A 20180-nucleotide genomic window follows, 5' to 3' on the forward strand; every position below is an offset into this window, starting at 1 on the left:
GGTGAGATGGGATATTGGGAAGGAATTGTTCCCTGTGAGGGTGGGAAGGCCCTGGCACAGGTTGCCCAGAGAAACTGTGGCTGCTCCATCCCTGGAAGTGTCCAAGGCCAGGTTGGACAGGGCTTGGAGCACCTTGGGCTAGTGGAAGGTGTCCCTGCCCGTGGCAGGGAGGTTAGAACTGGACGAGATCCCTTCCAACCCAAACCATTCTGTGATCTTTGTGCTGCTTTGGTGTGTCCCCACAGCCCTGCACGTAACAGCAACCACTCACTGCGAGCTCTCCCCATGGTTTATAAAGCCTTAGAGATTGGCAAATAAAAATCCCGACCAGAGGCTCGAAAGCAGCAGAGTTGGCCATGACAAGCTATCCCAGAGCCCGATGGTATTTAAGGACCGTCCTGCAGAGCCACTGCACACCAAGGGCTCAGCGAATGGGGCGCGGTGCCAGGGCGAGGGGCTCTCACCACTCACACTCACATAGCCCCAGACAAGCACCTTTAGAGGGCAATTCTCTCCCTCAGCAGTGTCTGCTGAGGGAGAATAATACCAGCTGTGCTTCCTGGCCGGAGCCTCTGCAGCACAAGCTGCAGATTACATCGGAATTGCCAAGCCCAGGATAAACAGAAAGATTAAGAGGGCCTTAGCCTTTGTGTTGAACAATCGAACTCTGAAGCAAGAAATCACAGCCCACGTCATGGGCAGGCACAGGGCTGAGCCCTGGGTTTGGGTGATGAGTTGGGGAGGAGTAAGCAGCTCACTCACACATCTGGGTAAACCACAGATGCTCTTAATCACAGGTTTTCCTGACCTGTAGGCGCTGACAAATTGCATCCTATGGATGAACCTTTTATTAAACCACAGAGGGTTTCCAAATGATATTCCCTTTCTCAGCATTCCCAAGTCATCGAAATCCAACGCACATGACCCTTCCAATTCTTCATTTAGATGGTGACACAGCCCTTTCCAAAGAGATTTCAGGGCTGAAAGGAAGTAAATGGGGATGTGATATTACATCAGCTGAAAGCAGCTCAAAAGCTGAATCGGGGGCTTCGAGAACTGACATTTTTGAACTTTTTGATGATCACCTCAGCCCTGCTTGAGCTGAAGATGCTTTTTTTCCTAAGTGACTCCTGAAACAAACGCCTCGCTGTCTGCTGGGGCAGAAACATCTCACAAAATATGCAACCTTTAAAATCTACTGGTTTTTCTCTGTGCATGAGGAAGGACAACTGGTACTTTTAAATGGATAAAATGACTTGTTCGGGCCACGAAAGGTGACCACAAAACAAAATTGCCCTGGTTCCACTTCCATGCCACTCTAGAGCAGGAGATAGCTGCTCTGCTCTCAAGTGAGTGAGAAAGACGATGTCTGGCAGTTCTCATCATCGTCTGGACCAACAGAGCAACCCACATAAAAGAGAAAAAGAAGCCTGCTGATCAGATTGGTGTGACAGAGGCTCATGAGAGACATGCACATTTTCAATCTAAACGACAGCTTGAGGGATCTATATTACTAATTATCGACTAATATTGCCAGAGTTCCCAGGCTGGCTTCAAAGGTTCTCGCAAAGTGCCTCAAGCACAGGGTTTCCATCTCATCATAAGGCCTTTTTCTTTGTCCCTGCTAAATGGATTGCTCCATCCCAGGCTCCCTGTGCGTAAATCAGCTTGCACATGATGAGCTTTGCAGCAACGAAATTCGTTACCTCAACCACAAAACCCCAGAAACATTTGCTGCAACTGTTAGAATGCTTTTGCACCTAATTTAAAAAAAAAAAAAAAAAAGAAAAAAAAAAAAAGGTGGTTTCCTCTCTTCCTCCCCCCTCTTCCCCACCTACTCCTAATCCCTTGCTAACACCTTTGTAAAGGCTGGGATGAGTGGTTTGGAAACTGAAAGAGCAGGGAAGGTGTGGGGGGGAAGGGGGGAAGGAGAAAAATATATCAGATCTCCAGACAATGAAATCGAGCAGCTATCTCTCACATCCTGCAGCACTCAGGCTGAGGTCATAAGTTAAACAGGACATCAGAATAGGTGATGTAATTTGCTTATTTAGGATCAGAGAATTCAGTGAAGTGAAAGAGACAACGTATTTGAATCTGCAGATAATCCCACCGTCAATGTAGGGCTGTTCAGATGCACAAACTGCAGCTGGAGCCCGAGATCTTTTCTCCCCCACACATTTATTTTTGCAGGGGATATAATTGCAATCATTTTTCCTTGCAGGAAAGCCTTGAAACCTCACCTGGGATCAGCCTCCCGTGGAGTTAGGTATTGTTCAAGCAGGGTCCCTGCCCCGGCCAGCTTAAAGGCTAAAGGGTCAAGTCAAACAGAGGGTGGGAAAGGAAAGAGAGGCCCAGGGGAGGTGGGGGTGGCACAGCCGCCCTGCAGGACCCGGGTCCCCCAGCTAAGCTTCGGACTCAGAACTGAGCTGAGCAGCAGCTTCACCTCTGAGGAAAGGCAGCTTTTCTGCAGACAGACAGGCCTTCCTGGCCCCAAATGTGGCTGCAGAGCCTCACCCCAGCAAGGGTTTTACAGCACAGTTAGAATCCTTGAACCACAAGACTCTCCCAGAGCAGGAGGAATTTCTCAGCGAGCCCATACAACACTGAGCACCCTGTTCTCCCTTCCAATCATCGTGATATAAAGATTTCAAGCTAACAACTTGCAGTGTTTATCTCCTCAGTTTATCACCACTCAAACCGTGATTTCACCCTGTCAGTGTGTGTGAGGAGTGGCGTTGCCAGCCCTGCACCCCTGGTCTGCGTGCACACAAGTGTTTTGTCACTGACAAGAACGTGGCAGGGCCAGACACCTCACCCCAGCCATGTGGAGTGAAACGTCCTGAGACCTGGGGCTCACCCAGCAGTCAGTGAAGAGGCACTGGCAGGTCCACAGACACAGCCCACACTTGCTTTGGGTGGACCTTCAATCAGACAGCATGGAAAAGCAGGATGGCAAAGGCCACACCACTCACCCAGGTAATATCTGCCAAAGCATGTCTGTCTTCAAGAGTTTCTTTATGAGACTGGAATGTCCTCCTGCTGTCCTGACAGGCAGGACATACCCAAGTGTCACAGTAGGATGTCCCCAAGCAGGGACATCCCACCTGCAGCACCAGGAGGGGTGGGAGACAACAACCTCCATGAATGGAGGGACCTGGGAGAGGAGCCAAATTTCCCTCTGTGAAATGACCCAGCTGGTGGTTGCTCATACCCATGACTGTAGCCACCCAGTAGCCACCTTCCTTAGCAAGTTTTGGTATTTATTTCTTTCCTAAATGCTACTTCTGCATTAGAACTCCCTCCAAGCTGGGGAGAGCAGAGGATCGCTGACCTCCCATGTGAGCCAGGCTGTGAGCTGACCCTAAGGCTGTCCACAACAGCCCCTGACAACTCCAGAGAGACTTTCCTGACTACTGTAAGGACTCATTGTGCTGACCTGATCATGTCAGAACTCCCCAAGCATCATTTCACATCACCCCTTCCTGAAAGAGGTACTTCAGATATGTGAAACACAAGATACTTGCATACAAGATATTCAAATGTGTGCAGAGGGGACAGGCACAGGACATTTGCATTTCAAATAGAGGGAATGGGTTTCAAATATTTTAAGGCTGTGAAAAGTAGAACTTCTCAGGGGTTTTTTGCCTGTCACCAAAAGACAGAATTAATCTTATTTTCACTCAGCTCCCCATAAAACATTCCTCACCAAAGGCAGTACCAGGCCTGGCTACAGCTGCTGTGCAGAGCTGGTTTCTCCATGACTATCACCAAGTCCTTACAACGCAGCACTTGAGAGGTGCATGGAAAAAGAAGGCCATTCCTGTGCCACCACTGACACCTTTGGCTGCAGTCCCCACTCCTGGAATCTTTAACTGGAGCGACCAAGTCAAAGCCCAGCTCAAGAGGGAACAGAAATGCTGAGAAGCCTCTGGGTGACATTCCCTGTGCACTTGCTGCTCTAAGTCAGACAGAGGTAACCAGTATTGGCCATTGTTTTAACAGAAAAAGCAGCAGTATTTTGGCAGGATGACAAAGCAATCCCATTCTTTATGTCTGCAAAAGAGAGCCCCTCCATCCCTGCTGAGGGAGATGACAGAGAAAACATATTTTCCAGCAATCTTGGGTACAACATTGAATTGGAACCTATTTTTACCGTGGGCTCTGCACTACACGCATTAATTGTTATGACAACAATATTTGCTGACATATTCACTCCAATCATTTACAGAACAGAAGCCCAAGAGACAAAACAAGCCCTTGCTCTATGAGACAGAGGGAGGCAGGCAGGATGCCACATTGCTTCCTGTGACACACAGCAAAGGCTTATCTGTGATGGCTGATGGTGTCGATAACCCAGCCCTGCACCGGCAGACCAGCTCTGTGGAGATGCAGGAGGAGAGTGGCCCAGGTTATGGATCAGTATTCCTCATCCTCTTCCCTCTGCCCAGCATGGGCACAGCAGCACTCAGGTGTTTCTGGAGTCCCACTCATGTGCCCAACCTGCTCCCCACTTCAGGGACAGCCAAACCCTCTGTCACCCCTCTGCAAGGAGGGGGCAGGGCCAGGGCAGTTTGGGAGCCCTGGGCTCTGTAATCTGGCCCCAGAGCAGCACGGGCAGGCTGGCAGGCACAGCTCAGCAGTTTCAGCATCCAGACTCCATCCTAATTAAGCCCAATTAGGTTTGCAGAGAAGGAGGAAAGAATACACAAAAGAACTGCTGAGGTCTCTGTTGGCCACTGAGGCCCCAGAGCACCCTCTTCAAGGCAGAAATCTGCCACTTTTGACGAGGGCTGCCAGTATTCCACAGTGCAGGAGGATGATCCATTTCCATGGGCTGCCCACAGCCCCCCTCACACACAGTCCACAGAGCACTGCAGTGCCTGGGCATGTGCAGCTGGAAGAGCTTGTGTTCTCCTCCAGAGCATCAGTAACATATCAGCCAGACTTGAGCTGTCTGCAAGGACAGCTGAACAAAATCAGCTCCAAAAGCCTTGAATGTAGGTAAATACATGATTCAGAACATGGAGAGGTTTGACAAATCAGCATCTTCCCATGCCGAGGGGTATAAAACATGCAGCTGTTCCACCACCACAATTTACAGGGAAGGCATTTCTCCTGGAAGTAAGGGAACACTTAGTATATACTCCTAGCCAGATTGATTACCCCTATTTATATCGTAAACCAAGACAGCATGTACTAAACCCATAGAGTTAACCAGTTCCAGACCCCAGATCCTGGGTGAGGGGTCAGTTTCCATCAGTGGCTGCACAGTCTTGTGCATTTATTACAGACAGCACAGGGTTTCCTGCAGCACGGTTTTGTGTGTGTGTGCTGATTCTCATGGTATTTCAACAACCATCAGGAGGAACACTGCTATTTTATGGGATGTCAGGGAATTGGAGAATCCACAAAGTTTTCTAAAGTTTTGTTTGAAATCCCCAAGAAGCCAGCGTGCCACTACAAATACATGTATGTATAACAACTGCAATCTGCTCTGGGACAATAAAACCCCGGGACTGAAGGCAGTTTGCTATACCTGAGGACACACATTTATCCTGCAGTAAGATCGACCTGTACTCTGTCGGTCCCACCTGCAGGGTGTTCCATCAGTCTCCTCTCACAGACAACCTGCCCAGCCGGGCAACTCTCACTTCCTCTCTAAGTTACAGATCCAGTTTCAACATCCAACAGCAGATATAAGCGGAGGTCTAGGACATGCTCTCTGGTGTGTCTGCTCAGGAGTCAGTGCTGCTCCTCCACTGCCTGTGCAGCTCCACTGGGCCAGGAGACCCCGGAGCTCAACCACGAGGCACTGAGCCAGACTCACGGGCTTGTTTATCCCTAAGAGAACGCTCCTTTTCTAGCCAATTTCCAGTTTCTCCTTTTTCTCTCTTAAAACACTGATAAGATGAGAGATGCTGGAGCTGCCCCTTGGTTTATATTACAGTTTTTGGAGGGATAGGTTTCAGCGTGTTGCTGTAACAAATACGAGAGTGAAATTGGAAGAGATGGTGATTTGAGCTAACACAATTAAAATTTATTCTTAACAACAATCCACAGATATACAGTGCCAAACACAATCTAGAGTCATCAACTAGCATGGACATGAATTAACCTAATAGCTTCTGAAAGAAAAAGAAGTCCCATGAAAAAATCCTCCTATTAAAGTAATTAAGTGTTATCAGAATCACAGAGACATAATTAAACATAGTTTATAATTAAAACAGCATGTGTCCTAGACAGAGAACACAGCAACAAAGGGCCTATAACCATGACAGTCGATGCCAAAACACATGCCAAGCACCAAAAATCAGAAGAACAGGCGAGTTTCTAGCAAAGCTGCAGATTCTGAGCCTCTGCTGCCACGACTGAGCCATCGCCACTCTGAGGGACGTGAGCGCACTCAGAACTCCCCAGGGCTTTACAAGGGGCTGCCAGAGTCGAAGCAGAACTCTTGGGAACCAGGAAAACACTGAAGGCAAGGCCCAAAATCCCAAAGCAGCGCCTGCTGTGCAGGGAACAGCGAGCGAGAGGGCCCCGGGGCTCAAACCAGCCTCGTCCTACCTGGCAGCGGCTGAAGATATCGCTCAGGGACACCTGGACGTTGAAGTGCTTCAGCACCTGCAGGGCCTGTTCTTTCGCCTTTTCCGAGCAGTTCACAGAGAAACACCTTCCTTCTCCCACCTGGGACTGCAGCTTCAAACCAAAAAGACACTCAGTGAGGCACATCATGGGATGTGGGGATTTTCCTGATACACTTGCTGTGGTTTGAATCACAAATAATGTTTGGAGTCAGAATGTGTTTACAGTCTGAATTTTGATCTAACCAGCACAGCTGGTAATTTAACAGGCAGTCACTGCTGCAGTAGCTCTGACTCCTGAAGCGCTGCAGTATTTTATAAATATGAAACATGATTTAGCCTGAAGAAAAGGAGGCTCAGGGGGACCCTTCTCACTCTCTCCAGCTCCTTGACAGGAGGTTGGATCCAGGTCAGGGTCGGGCTCTGCTCCCAGGTAACAAGAGCAAACGACCTCAAATTGTGCCAGGGGACATTTAGGTTGGATATTAAGGAAAGTTTCTTCACTGAAAAGGTTGTCCAGCCCTGGCACAGCTGCCCAGGACAGGGTGGAGTCCCCATCCCTGGAGGGATTCAAAAAACATGTGGATGGGGTACTGGAGGACACAGGTTAGTGGTGGCCTTGGTGGTGGTGCTGGGTTAACAGTTGGACTTGATGCTCTTAAAGTCTTTTCCAACCTTAATGATTCCATGATTCTAGTCTACAGAATATGCCCAAATCCTGTCAGTTTATAAGTCGGTGGAGTGGTGCTGAGAGGGGTAGCAGGAGGAAACTGAATCAAATGCCAGCTTTCAGATGAAACCTGGCCAGATCAGTGTGCCAAAGCACGATGATGGAAATGGTGTCCAGTGACCACTCCAACCCTTCTCCTTCACACAAATGTTTAAGTTCCCTTATAGTCAAGAAATTTGAAGGGATTGAGGTGGACACTCCCTCAACGTTTTTTCCATATTTAGTATCTGGGAACAGGCTCTGGGAAGTTCCAGACACATTTTTATGACCATGCTGAGTACTCACAAGGTGGGATAGCTACACACCAGTAAAGGAGCCTGGCAGAGCCATCCTGTCCTTGCAGAGGGCATCCAAAGCTAAGGAGCAAAGGGACCCAGACATTTCCCAGCTCAGTGCCATACACTGGAAGCATTATTTTCCTTCTGCAATTCCTACCCAGAACTCTGAAGTTTAAGCTTTGCCAAACAAGATTATGCTGGATGCTGAATTACCTATAACATCAGCTGTAGGCTCAAGGAACCACAGTCTGGATGAAGAACCTGCAGGGTGGCACAACTGCACTTGCCTCTGTGTCTCATCATGGGGGGAGTTTTCTTTCACACTCAGCTATGACACAGGAAATTAACAACCCGTATTCTGCAAATACTCCAACTGGTTGCTTGAGTAGTTGTGGGCTTTTATACTGACAGTTTGTGACAGAGAAGTCCTGCACCCTGGCTCACGTGAACAGAACTCTGGCTCATCCAGAACACTTTCCCTCCTCCAAATGAATTTTTGGCCAGTAAAAACTTGCCACCTGGAGCAGGTCATCACAACATTGTAACCACTGACTTGGAAGGCTCAGCAGATTCCCACCAACACTGTCTGTGAAGGGCTCTGAACAGCTGGTGTTGAGGGTAAGGTTGGGTTTTGCTTTGACTTTTTTATCTATAAGAACACAAAACCTCTACAGTTTCCATCAGGACCCTTGGGGACTTCCAATCTCTGCCTTCCAAGCCTGAAGAAATGGCTTTAAGTGCTGAAACTCTGTCAGTGTGGAGCCAGTCAGTAAACAAGAATCTCTGGGATGAAAAGCACAGGAATGGAGCTGCATTTCACCTGCCAGTGAGGTCAAACAGAAACATTTTGTTCTGGATTGCTTGGCTTGACTTCCACCCCTGCCCCAGAGGAGAGCAATCGCTCTCCCCACTGATGCAGGACTGAGAGTAGATACAAAAGAACATTTCACCCCAGGCTTTGGGGGTTGAGAACAGCAAACCTCTCAAGGCCCTTAACATAGCTTTTAGTGCAGAAAACATGAAAAAGCCAAGCCAGTTGTTGCATTCACATCAGGCTTTTCCTCTTCTCTCCCCTGCACACCCCAGACCACGCAGTGATACAGACCCAGAAACACAACACTTACAGTCTGATACGGGAGGCCAGAGGTTAAAATGACTCTTCCTTCCTGTCGGGCAATCTGGAAAAAACAGCAAAAATCCAAGTGAACAGGGGTTGAAGTTACAGTGCCTTCAAGCTTTACTGGCAGTCACAAGAGAGAAGGTGGACTGGAGATCTTGAGTGTTTCTCTTCAGTGTCAGCCCACACTAGGCCAAGAGCTCTTGCCAGACTCAGTAGTGCAAGTTATGGCTCATCCCATGTCCCCTCCCTGCCAATCCCTGCTATGTCTCTCATGTGCTGGAACAAGCTGCATCTGCACTGCAGATGGCCCAGGGAACCATCCCACCTTGAAACAATTCTATGCAAAACCTATCTTTTATTTTTTCCCCTTAGCCCAGACTATTCCTATTTCCTCAGTCTGGGTTACAAAGAAGCAAACAGTTCTGTTACACAGGGGAGAAAGGAAAAAGTAGCCTAAGCAGGTAATTACAGCAAAAAAATGTACCATGAAATGTGTCTGCAAACTTCATATCATTAACAGAAAATGCTCCTAAAAGAAAGAGGGTGTTATTGTCCCAGCAATCCAACACACAGGAATTATGCACCTCTCTGGGCTTCGAGGAATATCTCCCTTAGAGTTTATCACATCCTGACTCGTAGTCCTGAGCTTTAACCAGAGATCTGGTCCTTCAAGTGGAAGGTCTGCACTGAATTACCAGGGGGCTCATCACCCGCACTGCTGACCTTCACACGGAGCCAGACACGCTGCAAATGGGTTGGTGCCAAAAGGAGACACTAAATCTGGAGCTGCGAGGATGGAAGTGTGACTGACCTTATGACTGAACGACATTCCTCCCTCCCTCCCTCCCCTCCCCCTCCTGCAGGAGGGAAAGAGCTTCATGGTCATGGTGACAGGAGGATTTCGAAGGATTCCCATGTGAACCAGGACTCAGCTCCGATCCTGCTGACAAGAGATCAGTGCTGTGAGGTAGGCATGAGGTTATCTTTCTTCACTGGCTTGCATACTGTTGGAAGCCCTCGTGGTTTTCACTGATTTCCAGCTGTGTGTTGTGGAGGTCTCTCATCTGGTTCAGGGTTCAGCAGCTCTCTCTGGATCACTCTCTAACCTTGGCAGGAGGGCACATTTGGGATCAAAGCCCTGCTGCCCTTTCCAGACAGATGACACCACCAAGCATAGCCAGGGAACAGCAGAAAACCCAGCCATGACTTTTAAACTCTTTCTTAGAGAACCATTTTTTTAAGACCCCACTGGATCTATGGCAACATGAAACAAGGGGAGAAGGCTCTGAAGGTCCCATGCAGGAGCTAAGTAACTTTTTTTCCCCTTTTTTCCCTTCTTGACCTTTTAGGTAGCTACTTCCCTCCTTTTTTTGTGAAGTCACTCTTTGGCTGCCAGTTCTGCCCTGAGAAAGCAATTGGTAACAACTTCTAAAGCACCTTCCTACAGGTAAAATTACTGGATTTCTTTCAAAATCAATCCTCTCTGTCTTGATGAAGGAAAAAAAAACCTGTAAGAACAGGAACCTGGAAGCTGAGCAGCAGAGGCACCCCATGGAATCCTGCTTCACACAGTTTGGGTACTGAGCAGCCAACACAGCACCCTCATGGCACATTACTGAGAGAAGTCTGGTAAGGCAACAGCAGAAGTTCACCACAGCAATTTGCCAGCAAGGGAAAAGAGATGTGAAATTCCTTCAACCCATGTGTGCTTCAGGGTAAGGCTGAGGATTTCAGAGCTGGAACCCTCCATTCTAACTTCCTGCATCCAGGGTTAATTAGTTCAAGCTTGATAAATCCTCTTATCTAAATGACTCTGCAGAGACAGGCAAAGAACATCAAATAAAAAGGAGAAAAGCAATAACTCTTCCAGCATGTTTTTCTGCCTCTGGAACAGGGACTGGGAGAAGCACGCAGAGCCAGAAGGGCCATGTGACAGCACACATCTGACTGGGACCAGAGAGGGCTCATGCTGGAGAAAGAGGCACAATTCCTTGGATTTGTCCAAAGCAGCAGGGGAAGGTAGCGCTGGGACCATCGGGAGATGTGTGCTCAGGGTTGCAAACAAGAGGAAAGGAAGGCCCAGGGCAGCATTTTGGAGTGGGTGTCAGCGAACTGTGCTCCAGCCCAAGTGCTGCAGAGAGGGCATTGGCCTCAGTTTCACAATCTACTACAAAGATAATATCAACTTCCTCTGGAAAAGGCTCAGACCTTCTGGACAGAAAGCACTCCCGAATGTCTTGCTGTTACTGTTTAGCCCCTGATGTGCCTGTCTGTTTAGCCAACTTCCATCCTGCAGAGATGAGTGAACCCAAAGGAACTGCTGTCAGAGAGACCTGGAAGGACAATGACTGAGGAGAGAGGGCAGAGAGCCCCTTTGCTTCGAAGCCAGCACCAGGATGATTCGTGACAACCTGAAAGATCCTGAAGTAAGGCCAAAAGAAGGTTCAAGAAACAGCAGCACAAGGCTCTGGATTTGTAAGTTAAACTTTGCCAAGTCTGTGCAAGACACATGCTGGGCAATGCCACACGCCCTTGAAGAAGCAAATTGCAGTCGAGGAAAAGCTGTGACCCCCTTGCAGTGATCCTGAACTTGGGCCAGCAAAATCCCAGTTCAGATGAAGAGGGAGTGGACAGACAGTGCACACATCCCCCACGATGTGTGGTGGGAAAGTACTCAGACAAGGATCTACCAGAGAAGTGGATCCCAAAACTCAGTCCAACCCTTGGGGAGTTATCCCAGGCTCCTTTAAAACAGACAGTAAACCAAGAGCTCAACAGCTCTGAGAACCCTCAGTCCAGCCCCACTGACACTGCAACCCTAAACTTCTCTTCAGCATTCCTGAATACTATGAACTGTACAGAGTTATCACATGGTTTTATCATGTGGCCTTAAGTATCACACCAAAACCATTCACCCAGTTTTGTTTCTTAATGCAGACTTGTTGGTATCAAGGTCTCCAATAAAACACCTCCTCCTCCTGCTGACCAAACATTACAAGCCAAGTGCTGATCTTGAAAGCAACACAGTTCTTCATCCGCCCTCTGTGAATTTAGCTCCCTGACAGTCTGTGCAGTAAAAAGGCCAGCAACCTGAAGAATGTCATCTACATCAAAAATATGGAAAAAGCCTTCAAAGCTGAGACAAGATCTGAGATTAGATTCCCCCATTATGTCATCCTCTGCTCACTGCAGTATTAAAGTCCCCTTTGTGTCCCCTGGCTCCAAATCAATCCAGGGCAATTAGATCTGGGTGCACAGTGCTCTGTCTGGCTCCTGAGATCACCCAGCCTGACCCTCCTCTCCAACTCACTGGTTCACCTGGAGTTTTGGGGGGTAGGTGTAACCTTGCAAGGGAACCTTCCACAGCATGGGAGCTGCAGGAAGCCAGTTTTACCTGCCTTCTGGTTATTATCACACTTCAAAAGGTACCAGGTTTGTCTTAGTGTCAAAGTGTTCTTAGAGATGAGGATGATTTTGAAGACCAATAGCAAAGTCCATTAAAAAAATCAAACAAACTAAGCCTCAACTCAACTGAAGCAGCTTTGAGATTCCACTAAGTCTCTTATTAGAAACCTAAGAGAATACCAAAATCTTCTTAAAAACTTCTTCTCTACTCCTGATGTACAACATTGCAGGATCTACTGTAGTCACTTCAGGCTGACGGGTGATCCTTTGAGTTCAGTGTGAGAAGCATCTGCCTGATCTACAAAACTGCAGAGAAAACAGGAACACCCACTAAAACTTTCCTATCTTCTTCCAATTATCCACCTGGAAAACTCAAAACATAGGTTTAAGATTCTCTGAAAGGAGAAGTTTGCAGAAGACAATCTGGAATCATAAAATAGTTTGGGTCGGAAGGGATCTTTTAAAGGCCATCTTGTACCAAATCCCCTTCAGTGAGCAGGGACATCTTCAAGTGGATCAGTTTGCTCAGAGCCTCCCTCCAACCTGACCTGGAATGTTTCCCAGGGATGGGGCATGGAAGACCTGGGTAGGAACACAGCAGGCACAGGACATGATTTAAGTAAAGAAACTTGTATTGATTGGAAATAACACGTTGTTTATGGAATAAATGCAAAGGGTGGCTCACCAAAACATGGCCCCTGCACACCCAGAATGTGCTGCATCAAAGAGATGGAATCTCTGCATTCTGTACCTGAGGGGTTACCCTGGGCTGGAGTGCCTGGGGAGGAATGGCTGGATGCACACAGCCCTTCTTCAGAGCAGCCACACAGCACAAGCCAGGCTTGGGCCAGCCTGGGCCACTGCCCAAAGTCCTGCAGAAGAACCTCCCCAAGGTGCAGGACCAGAGCAGTGCTGGCAGGCAGGAGTGTGTCACGGAAAGCATGTGCTGGGTCCCATCTCTCACTGTACAGGCTACTAATGTCAGGTAAAGGAGCTCATCCAGCACATCTGGAACAAATTTCATCCCCCAGCTGCATTCCTGCTGTGCCAAACATGTGTGTGCAAGTGCTACAGCAGGTAGAGTGGTGGTAAAACCAGCACTGGGTGAGAGGGCTTGGGAAAGGACACCTGTAACTGCCCAAGAGGTTGATGTTCGTGGACAGAGGCTAAAATGTTTCTGTAAGGATGGCCTGTGAGCTCTGTGCCTTTCACACAAGAACAGATTTCACCACAGACATTTTCAGTATGAGTTTCTCATATTTTTCCATTTTTAAAGATTTTCTGTGTATAACAGGCAACTTTAATCAGTCGCTTCTCCAGTCAAGTCCTGATTAGATAGCACCATTAAATCACAGACTGCAAGCTGGTGGCACCTCACAGGAGATAAACAGAACCATAGAATCACAGAATCAACAAGGTTGGGAAAGACCTCTAAGATCATCGAGTCTAGCTGTTAAACCAGCACTGCCACCACTACATATGGACAGCCAGGAGGGGTCCAGTGGCTCATGGTGTCAGAGGTCCTGCTCTCACATGCCTGCACATCTGAGATGGCAGATCTGGCACAATAAACTCGCCACGACAACTGATGTCCAAGATAAAACATTTAGCCAATAACAACAGCACAACATAGAGCAGAACACAGGACATGGATTTCATGTCCATGGAACAGAGACCTCCTGGAACGGGGGTTCTCAAACTAATTCCTGCCACAGGTACTAGTCTAAAATAAAACATAAATCAATTCCAGAGCTGCCAAGCACAGATGATGAAGTTCACAAGCTTTTAAGTTTGATCCCAAATAATAGAGGGTGATGGACCAGACCTACCTGCCTACCAACACTTGAAGCCACTTTACCAAGCCACAGGAATGAGAACAATACAGAGCAAATGCCAGGTGGTGCAGGAGTTCTTGGCACAACGTGTAATATGACTGATAAATCATTTGAGTGAAAAGACTTTCGTGATGAACAAACACTAACTCTGTACACACTCACATATTCCTGGTGACACTAGTTTGACACTGTGCTGGGACAACACCCAAACTGTCTGTCTTGTACTCAGTGACCTGGATCCAAACCCCCTCCTGGCCCTTGCAGTAACATTTCCAAGTTTTTGGGCGTAGGGTGGTCAACATTCAACTTTGATTAAATCAGGACAAGCCAGATATAAAGCAGGGTGGGAGGAGTCTATTTTTATCTTTGATTATCCAAGCCCAGATCAAAGGCTCTGCAATACAGTAACACTCCAAGGGCTTTTGATAGTGAAAGGATGTTTGTCCGGTCACCATAGAGAAAGCAATGCCAAACATCCTGTCCGTGGCACGATAAGGTATCAGGATGAGAAGCGGAGTCGGGGCTCTGGGGGGAAGCAGTGAGAACTGGTTTGTTTAAATGACTTGTGCGAGTTTGGCGGGGAGGAGATATTAATTATTTCTGCAGAAGTTAGAGCCTGCCCCGGATCCAGGCCAAGCAGACATCTGAAGAGGAAACATCCTGCACACCAAGCCGGGTGATTCGTGCACATTTGATAGCACACAGTGTGTGGGCTGGATATCTCCAGTTCTGGCATAGCAGAAACATGGCTGAAATGAAGCAGCACGTGTCTCTCCTCTGGGAAGCAGAGGATCAGAGTTCTTATGGGAGCCCAAATCAATGTCCACTGCCCCCATGTGTGTTAGAGACTCTTCCAATTAAGTCATAGCAAGTTGTGGCTGATCACCTCTGAGTCACCTCACAAGTTGGTGGCCAGCCAGGACATTACATGGCCACTGATTACGGACATTTTCCCTTCCATACTGAACAGCCATCTTTGGATTATGGTTCTGTCCAACCAGACAGAAGGACCTGGACCCAAGGCAAACAATTACCTTTCCTGTAAGTCCAAACTGGAGTTCATTAGAACTCTAAGTGAATTTTGGGTTCCTTTCAGTGACTTTTGTCTTGTTGCAAACACACAGCCTCCCCAAAGACACTTTGGTCCCTCCCAACCCAAACCATTCTCTGATTCTATGATCTTTACACTCTGTTTGTGTTCTTCTCATGACTTCAACTGCTCCAGCTGTTGATGACACAAACAGATACAAATAAGAGTGAGATCACAGCAGTCTCTGCTCAGCTCCTCTCTACTGGAAGCAGAGAACCAAGCCCACACACCACTGCAGGGACCAGCTGCCACCAGCTGCCAGGTGGCACAGCTTCTCAGACTGACCCAGAGAGCTGGGACTCAGCACAGGGACAGGGGAGGCACCTGCAGGGCAGCTCCTGCACCCGCTGCCTGTCTGGCCCAGTGATGCCCAGTGCAGCTCCACAGCAGGAGCAGCCATCCCCAGGGAGCACAGTGGCAGCTGTGAACATGCACATGTGTGTGCCTGACTCACCTCAGCAGCTTTCCTGTGGTCGTCCTCGTTGTCCAGCATGCGGACATCGACGCCCAGGCAGCGCAGGTAGCGGCCCAGGCCCTGCAGCATGTTATCACACACCACGCTGAACTCCCTGGGGGACACAGGGGCAGGGCCACGGGGGGTCTCCATCTGGGATCCTTGGCACTGCTAGAGAAAGGCAAGAGATCTGTGAACAGCAGAAGGCTGATTTCCAGTGCATTCGTGTTTCACCTCCCTGCATTCACCCACCGCACAACAAATCCATTGTCTCCTTCCACCTGTATCACACCATGCTCTGCAGCACCTCTACATCCTCCTTCCCTCTTTCCACATTGCCCACTCCCACGTGGGCAGGAGGCAGCACGTGATGGGGCTAAATCTGAATTAGTCATTGTCTCACTGGCCAGCTGGCCACCCAGTCCAGGGACCTGCAGCCTTTCCCTGGAGAAATGCCAGCCTGGCCTTCAGTGCCCTACACAGACATCTGCATGAAGTCACAGAAACATCGTCAAGGCTGCTGTTCCCCTACTGAATTAGTGTGCAATTAATAAAGGTGTGCCAAAGCTATGATTTGGGAAGGGGATCACACAGACAGAGGGAGAACCAGGTAGACAAAGCAACCACGTCAGCTTTGTTATCTTTGGAAGGTTAAAAATAGGCAGAGCCTGAATTCTGTTTGTTTTATTTCGAATATCTGCTGCTGGGGGAGTTCCTGTACTTGGAGGACTTCAGTGCTGGGAGGTTCCCAAAAGTACAATAGCTAAATTCATGGAGAAGGGAAGTTATTAAGGAACTTCCAGTGTTCAGCTTTTGACTCCAGGAACTTGAATCAGCTGGGATGGCTGAAGGACACAGCCAGCACCTATGCAGGGAGTCCGCACTGCAGGAGCTGGCTCAAGGCTGGGAATGCTGTGGCACATCATGCAGTTCCACCTGGCCTGACCCTGGGAACCAGCTCAGATGCAGGAGCTCCACTGGTGTGAGGCTGCACCTCCCAGAAGCTGGTCCACGAGCTCAGGGCTCTGCAGCACGGGGCACACTGCACTGTCACCAGCTCCTGCAGGATCCTGACCTGGGACAGGGCTGTGACAAGGGATGGAGCTGCCCTGCAGTGCTGAGGCAGTTGGAAGACCCTGGCTGCTGCTGCTGCTGCTCAAACAGATGTGCAGGAGCAGCAGCTGGCCCTCACCAGTGTTTATCCAGTGGCCAGCACTGTCATATGTAGCTTTTTTCTCACGTTTCATGCCAGCAGAGAGCAAAAAACTTTATAAAGGAGAACAGAGTCATTAGCCCCACTTCAGATAGTGGACCAGGAAATACTGGGAAAAAGAGTCTGGAGTCCTGCAGGATGCAGTCAGGAGAAGTCTGCTTTTCTTGTTGTCCCAGTCCAGGTTTTACCAACTGCCTTTCAGTTCATGGATCTGACTGTACAGAGCACAAAGATGACCCGTGGGTTCCCAAGGTAATTCAAGCCTGAAGTACTCACTTTTCCCATCTCTGCAGCAGCCAGTCAGCTCTGCTGTAACACAGCATTCCCATGAGCAGAGTGCTTAGGGAGCTACTGAGCAGCTCCATGTTTTACTGCCTGCTGAGGACTAAGGGGATGCTGTTCTTCTACACACACCTGACAAGGTGGATACAGCTCAGCCCAACCATGGAAGGTGGCATTGACTTCGGGAACTCGGCACACATTTGGGGCTCCTCAGAAGGATACACAGTTACAGTGAGTCTTCTCAGGTAATAAACAAAATGGGGTTTCTGCTGAGGTTTCCAAAGGTGCATAACCACTGGACGGGTTCCATTTTGAAAGTAAAACTTTATTATTGAGAGGAACCAGTCATATTCCAGGATACTTAAGCAGAGTCACACAGCTCCAAGTTATGGCCAGTGGAGTTTTAAGGTTCTGCCACAACACAGTCTACTGGGAAAGGCCAGTCCTGGATTGTGGTGCTGTGCAGGGAGGCAGAGACAAATCTTTAGCAGAAAGGCATTTTTGATGGATCGTTTGCTTTCAACTTTGCACACCTGTACTCCAGACACAACTGAGGAGACATTCCAAGTGTGAAACTAAGGTGTGGAAGCTTAGTAAAATCAAAAGTAAGAAGGTCAGAGTTTTGAAACCTCATGGATGCAACACCTTGGTCACAGAATCCAAACCCACAGCGCCGAGGAACTGTGGAAATAGATTTCCACCAGCAAGGCTCACTGGACTCTGCACACAGATCTGCACCAACGCTGTGTGAAGACAAATGAGCCTCACAGTGCAGGGAAATCAGCCCAGGCCAAGGAGAAAGCACATCATTCCAAGGAGGGAGGGACAAGAAGGATGTTTGCTGCAATAGTCCTGAGAACAGGCTGCAAACGGGTCCACCGTGCAGAGCTCATGGTATGACTGAGAACGAGTAGGGTATGATTTACAGGGGTCTTGAGCAACAAGCAGCTCTTTGAAGATGTTTACAAACCTGTCCAGAAGGTGACAGTGCTTCTTGTTTATTCAGCTGCTTCTTTGCCCTGGGTTTTATGCTCCGTTTTCCCACCAGACTGTCCATCAGGTCCGAGCTCAGCCCAAAGCTCTCTGGGTCCTTGCAGAGCCTCTCGTAGATCTCCAGCAAACAGTACGCGTCAGAGGCTGAAAGAAAGGGGATATGAACCTCAGCTGGGTCCATGCAAAGGTAAACCAGAGGCTTTCCTGGTGCCAGGGAGAGCCCCTACCTTTGTAAAAGCCCCTGTGAACAACCTGTGAAGCTCCAACTCACTCACGTCATACCCTGCGCTCCGTGAGAGGTTCAAGAAGCCTCATAACTGAACACACAGTCACAGAGGGTCAAGGCAGGATCTCCAAAAGTGACAGGCTCTGCCCTCTCCACTCTAACACAACCCAGACTGTAGTGTGGCTGTTCCAACCACCACCTGATAGCTCCAGACAGCCCCTGTTCCTCACCACTGTCCCTCAGCCTGCCCACGGTTCCTCACCACATCTCCCAATGGGAAGGGAACTTCCCCACTTAGATGTAATATCTGAAAAGGCATTAACTGAGCTGTTTGCAATCACCTGCCCACACGCATTGTTGTGTGGCTCTGCTCCCTGCAACGGGAACTGCCAGAGTCTCCCAGCCAGTTTGACAAGTCCTAGTGATTAACTTTTGTGGGAACTGTGTCAGCTTCAAGGATAGTTGAATTTAACAAAGGGCTGGTTTGCTTCAGCAAAGAATGTCCTTTGATGCCCCAGGAAAAGATTTAGACCCAGACTTCTGACTCTGGGATAATCAGCAATAAACTCCACTGGTCCCTCCACAGTCCTGGTTCTGTGCTGCAGTTTCTGACACCACGTCTGCCCAATTCTAACCCGGCTCTAACAAGCACTTCACTGTGACAAATGAACACAGCATTTGTTTCCCAGGAAGGCTGTGAAATGAGGCAGAAGGAAGTGGACTTTCTTCCTTTCAGTTACTGAGAAGAGTTTCCACTGAGGTGATGTTTCATCAGACAAAATCTGCAAAGCACAGGAATTCCTTCATAAGGGAAATAATGAATCACTGGACAGTTTAAACTTCAACCATTAAAGCCATGTCCGCAAAAGGACAAACAAAACATGTGCTGACTCCTTTGAACAGGAACTAATCTGCAAAGCCATTCTCTTCCTTTGCTACTTAACGACCTTCCTGGTGACAGAACAGCCAAACACAACCTGTCCTGGACACCTGGAGGTGTAGGTGCCCCCTCCGTGTCACTGAGCAGGGACCAGACCTGCATAGAGGATCTGCTCCTCCCGGAGAGGCCGTTTCTCCCAGTTTGACAGCTGCTCTGTTTTATCCAGAGGTTTTCCCAGCACATGTTGCACCAGCAGGCTGAGTCCCTTCTCCTGCTGCCTGACCCCTCTCTCCTCGTGGCTGTGCTCCGGGGACAGTCCATCAACCTTCCGGCCGTCCTTCCTCCACTCACTGCAGCCCTTCTGCAGCTGATGGAAACAAAGAGATAGAAAACACCTGGTTGTAAAACAGCTTCACCACCTCGTGTCCCAGCGGGTGGGGCCAGGCACAGCCCTATCACGTCCATCTGCCTGGCATATCGAACCCCGTTGTCTCAGACAAGGGCTGGGATGGCATTAGATATAAACGGCGTCGGGTTATTTGTTTAACAAACACGCTCGCTGGAGAGAAATCTGTTTCGTAGCCAAGGAAGGAGAAAAAAGGGCATTGTTGTACAGCGTTGTACCAGAGCTGCAGGGACGGACTGGGGCTCCTCAGAGGGCTCTGGGTGCTCAGCAGTGCTGGAGGCTGCTAGGCACCCACTCAATAAAAGACCAGCATCTTCCTCCTCCTTGTCCCAGTGAGAAAAGGCATTGCTGTGCCACCCTGGGCTGCAACCCTTTCTGAAGCTGCCATTTCTCAGGTTAAACTGAGGCAATAGCTGTTGGCAGGTACGTCAGCCCCTGCAGCACTTCCCAGGTTAAGCTATCAGTCCCAAAGATCTGCTTCACCCCAACCCACAGCCTTAAACACACTCTGTACATTTGTACATTTTACCCATTAAAATTATTATGCTCAACATTTCTGCAGACTGCTGAAAGCTCCTGTGTGCAAACCCAGGGACAGCTGTGCTTCAGCTGACCAGAAATTCCTGTGCTGAACCCACCAGCAGCCCTCCAAGGAACATTAGAGTTCTGTACAAATCATTAACT

At 48.8% G+C, this 20180-nt stretch overlaps 1 protein-coding gene across 14 annotated transcripts in view; it reads right to left on the reverse strand.

The window, feature by feature from the left end:
* EXD3 (exonuclease 3'-5' domain containing 3) overlaps positions 1 to 20180 on the reverse strand; it is a 282431-nt gene that overhangs the window by 120296 nt on the left and 141955 nt on the right. For 12 of the 14 annotated variants that reach the window (XR_007629431.1, XR_007629432.1, XR_007629427.1 and 9 more), the window contains 5 exons: positions 19247 to 19457; positions 17962 to 18128; positions 15497 to 15667; positions 8717 to 8770; positions 6568 to 6699 (listed from right to left, as the gene is read on the reverse strand). Coding sequence is in view for 3 of the 14 variants with exons in the window: in XM_050319850.1 (XP_050175807.1) it covers positions 6568 to 6699; positions 8717 to 8770; positions 15497 to 15667; positions 17962 to 18128; positions 19247 to 19457 (735 nt within the window). In the remaining 11 variants the exon portion in view is untranslated. The remainder of the gene's footprint in view (positions 1 to 6567; positions 6700 to 8716; positions 8771 to 15496; positions 15668 to 17961; positions 18129 to 19246; positions 19458 to 20180) is intronic. The other 2 variants (XR_007629429.1, XM_050319851.1) reach the window with 2 other exon arrangements.

This window comes from Myiozetetes cayanensis, unplaced genomic scaffold (assembly GCF_022539395.1).
Source record: "Myiozetetes cayanensis isolate MyiCay16 unplaced genomic scaffold, myiCay2020 scf23, whole genome shotgun sequence".
NCBI lineage: Eukaryota > Metazoa > Chordata > Aves > Passeriformes > Tyrannidae > Myiozetetes > Myiozetetes cayanensis.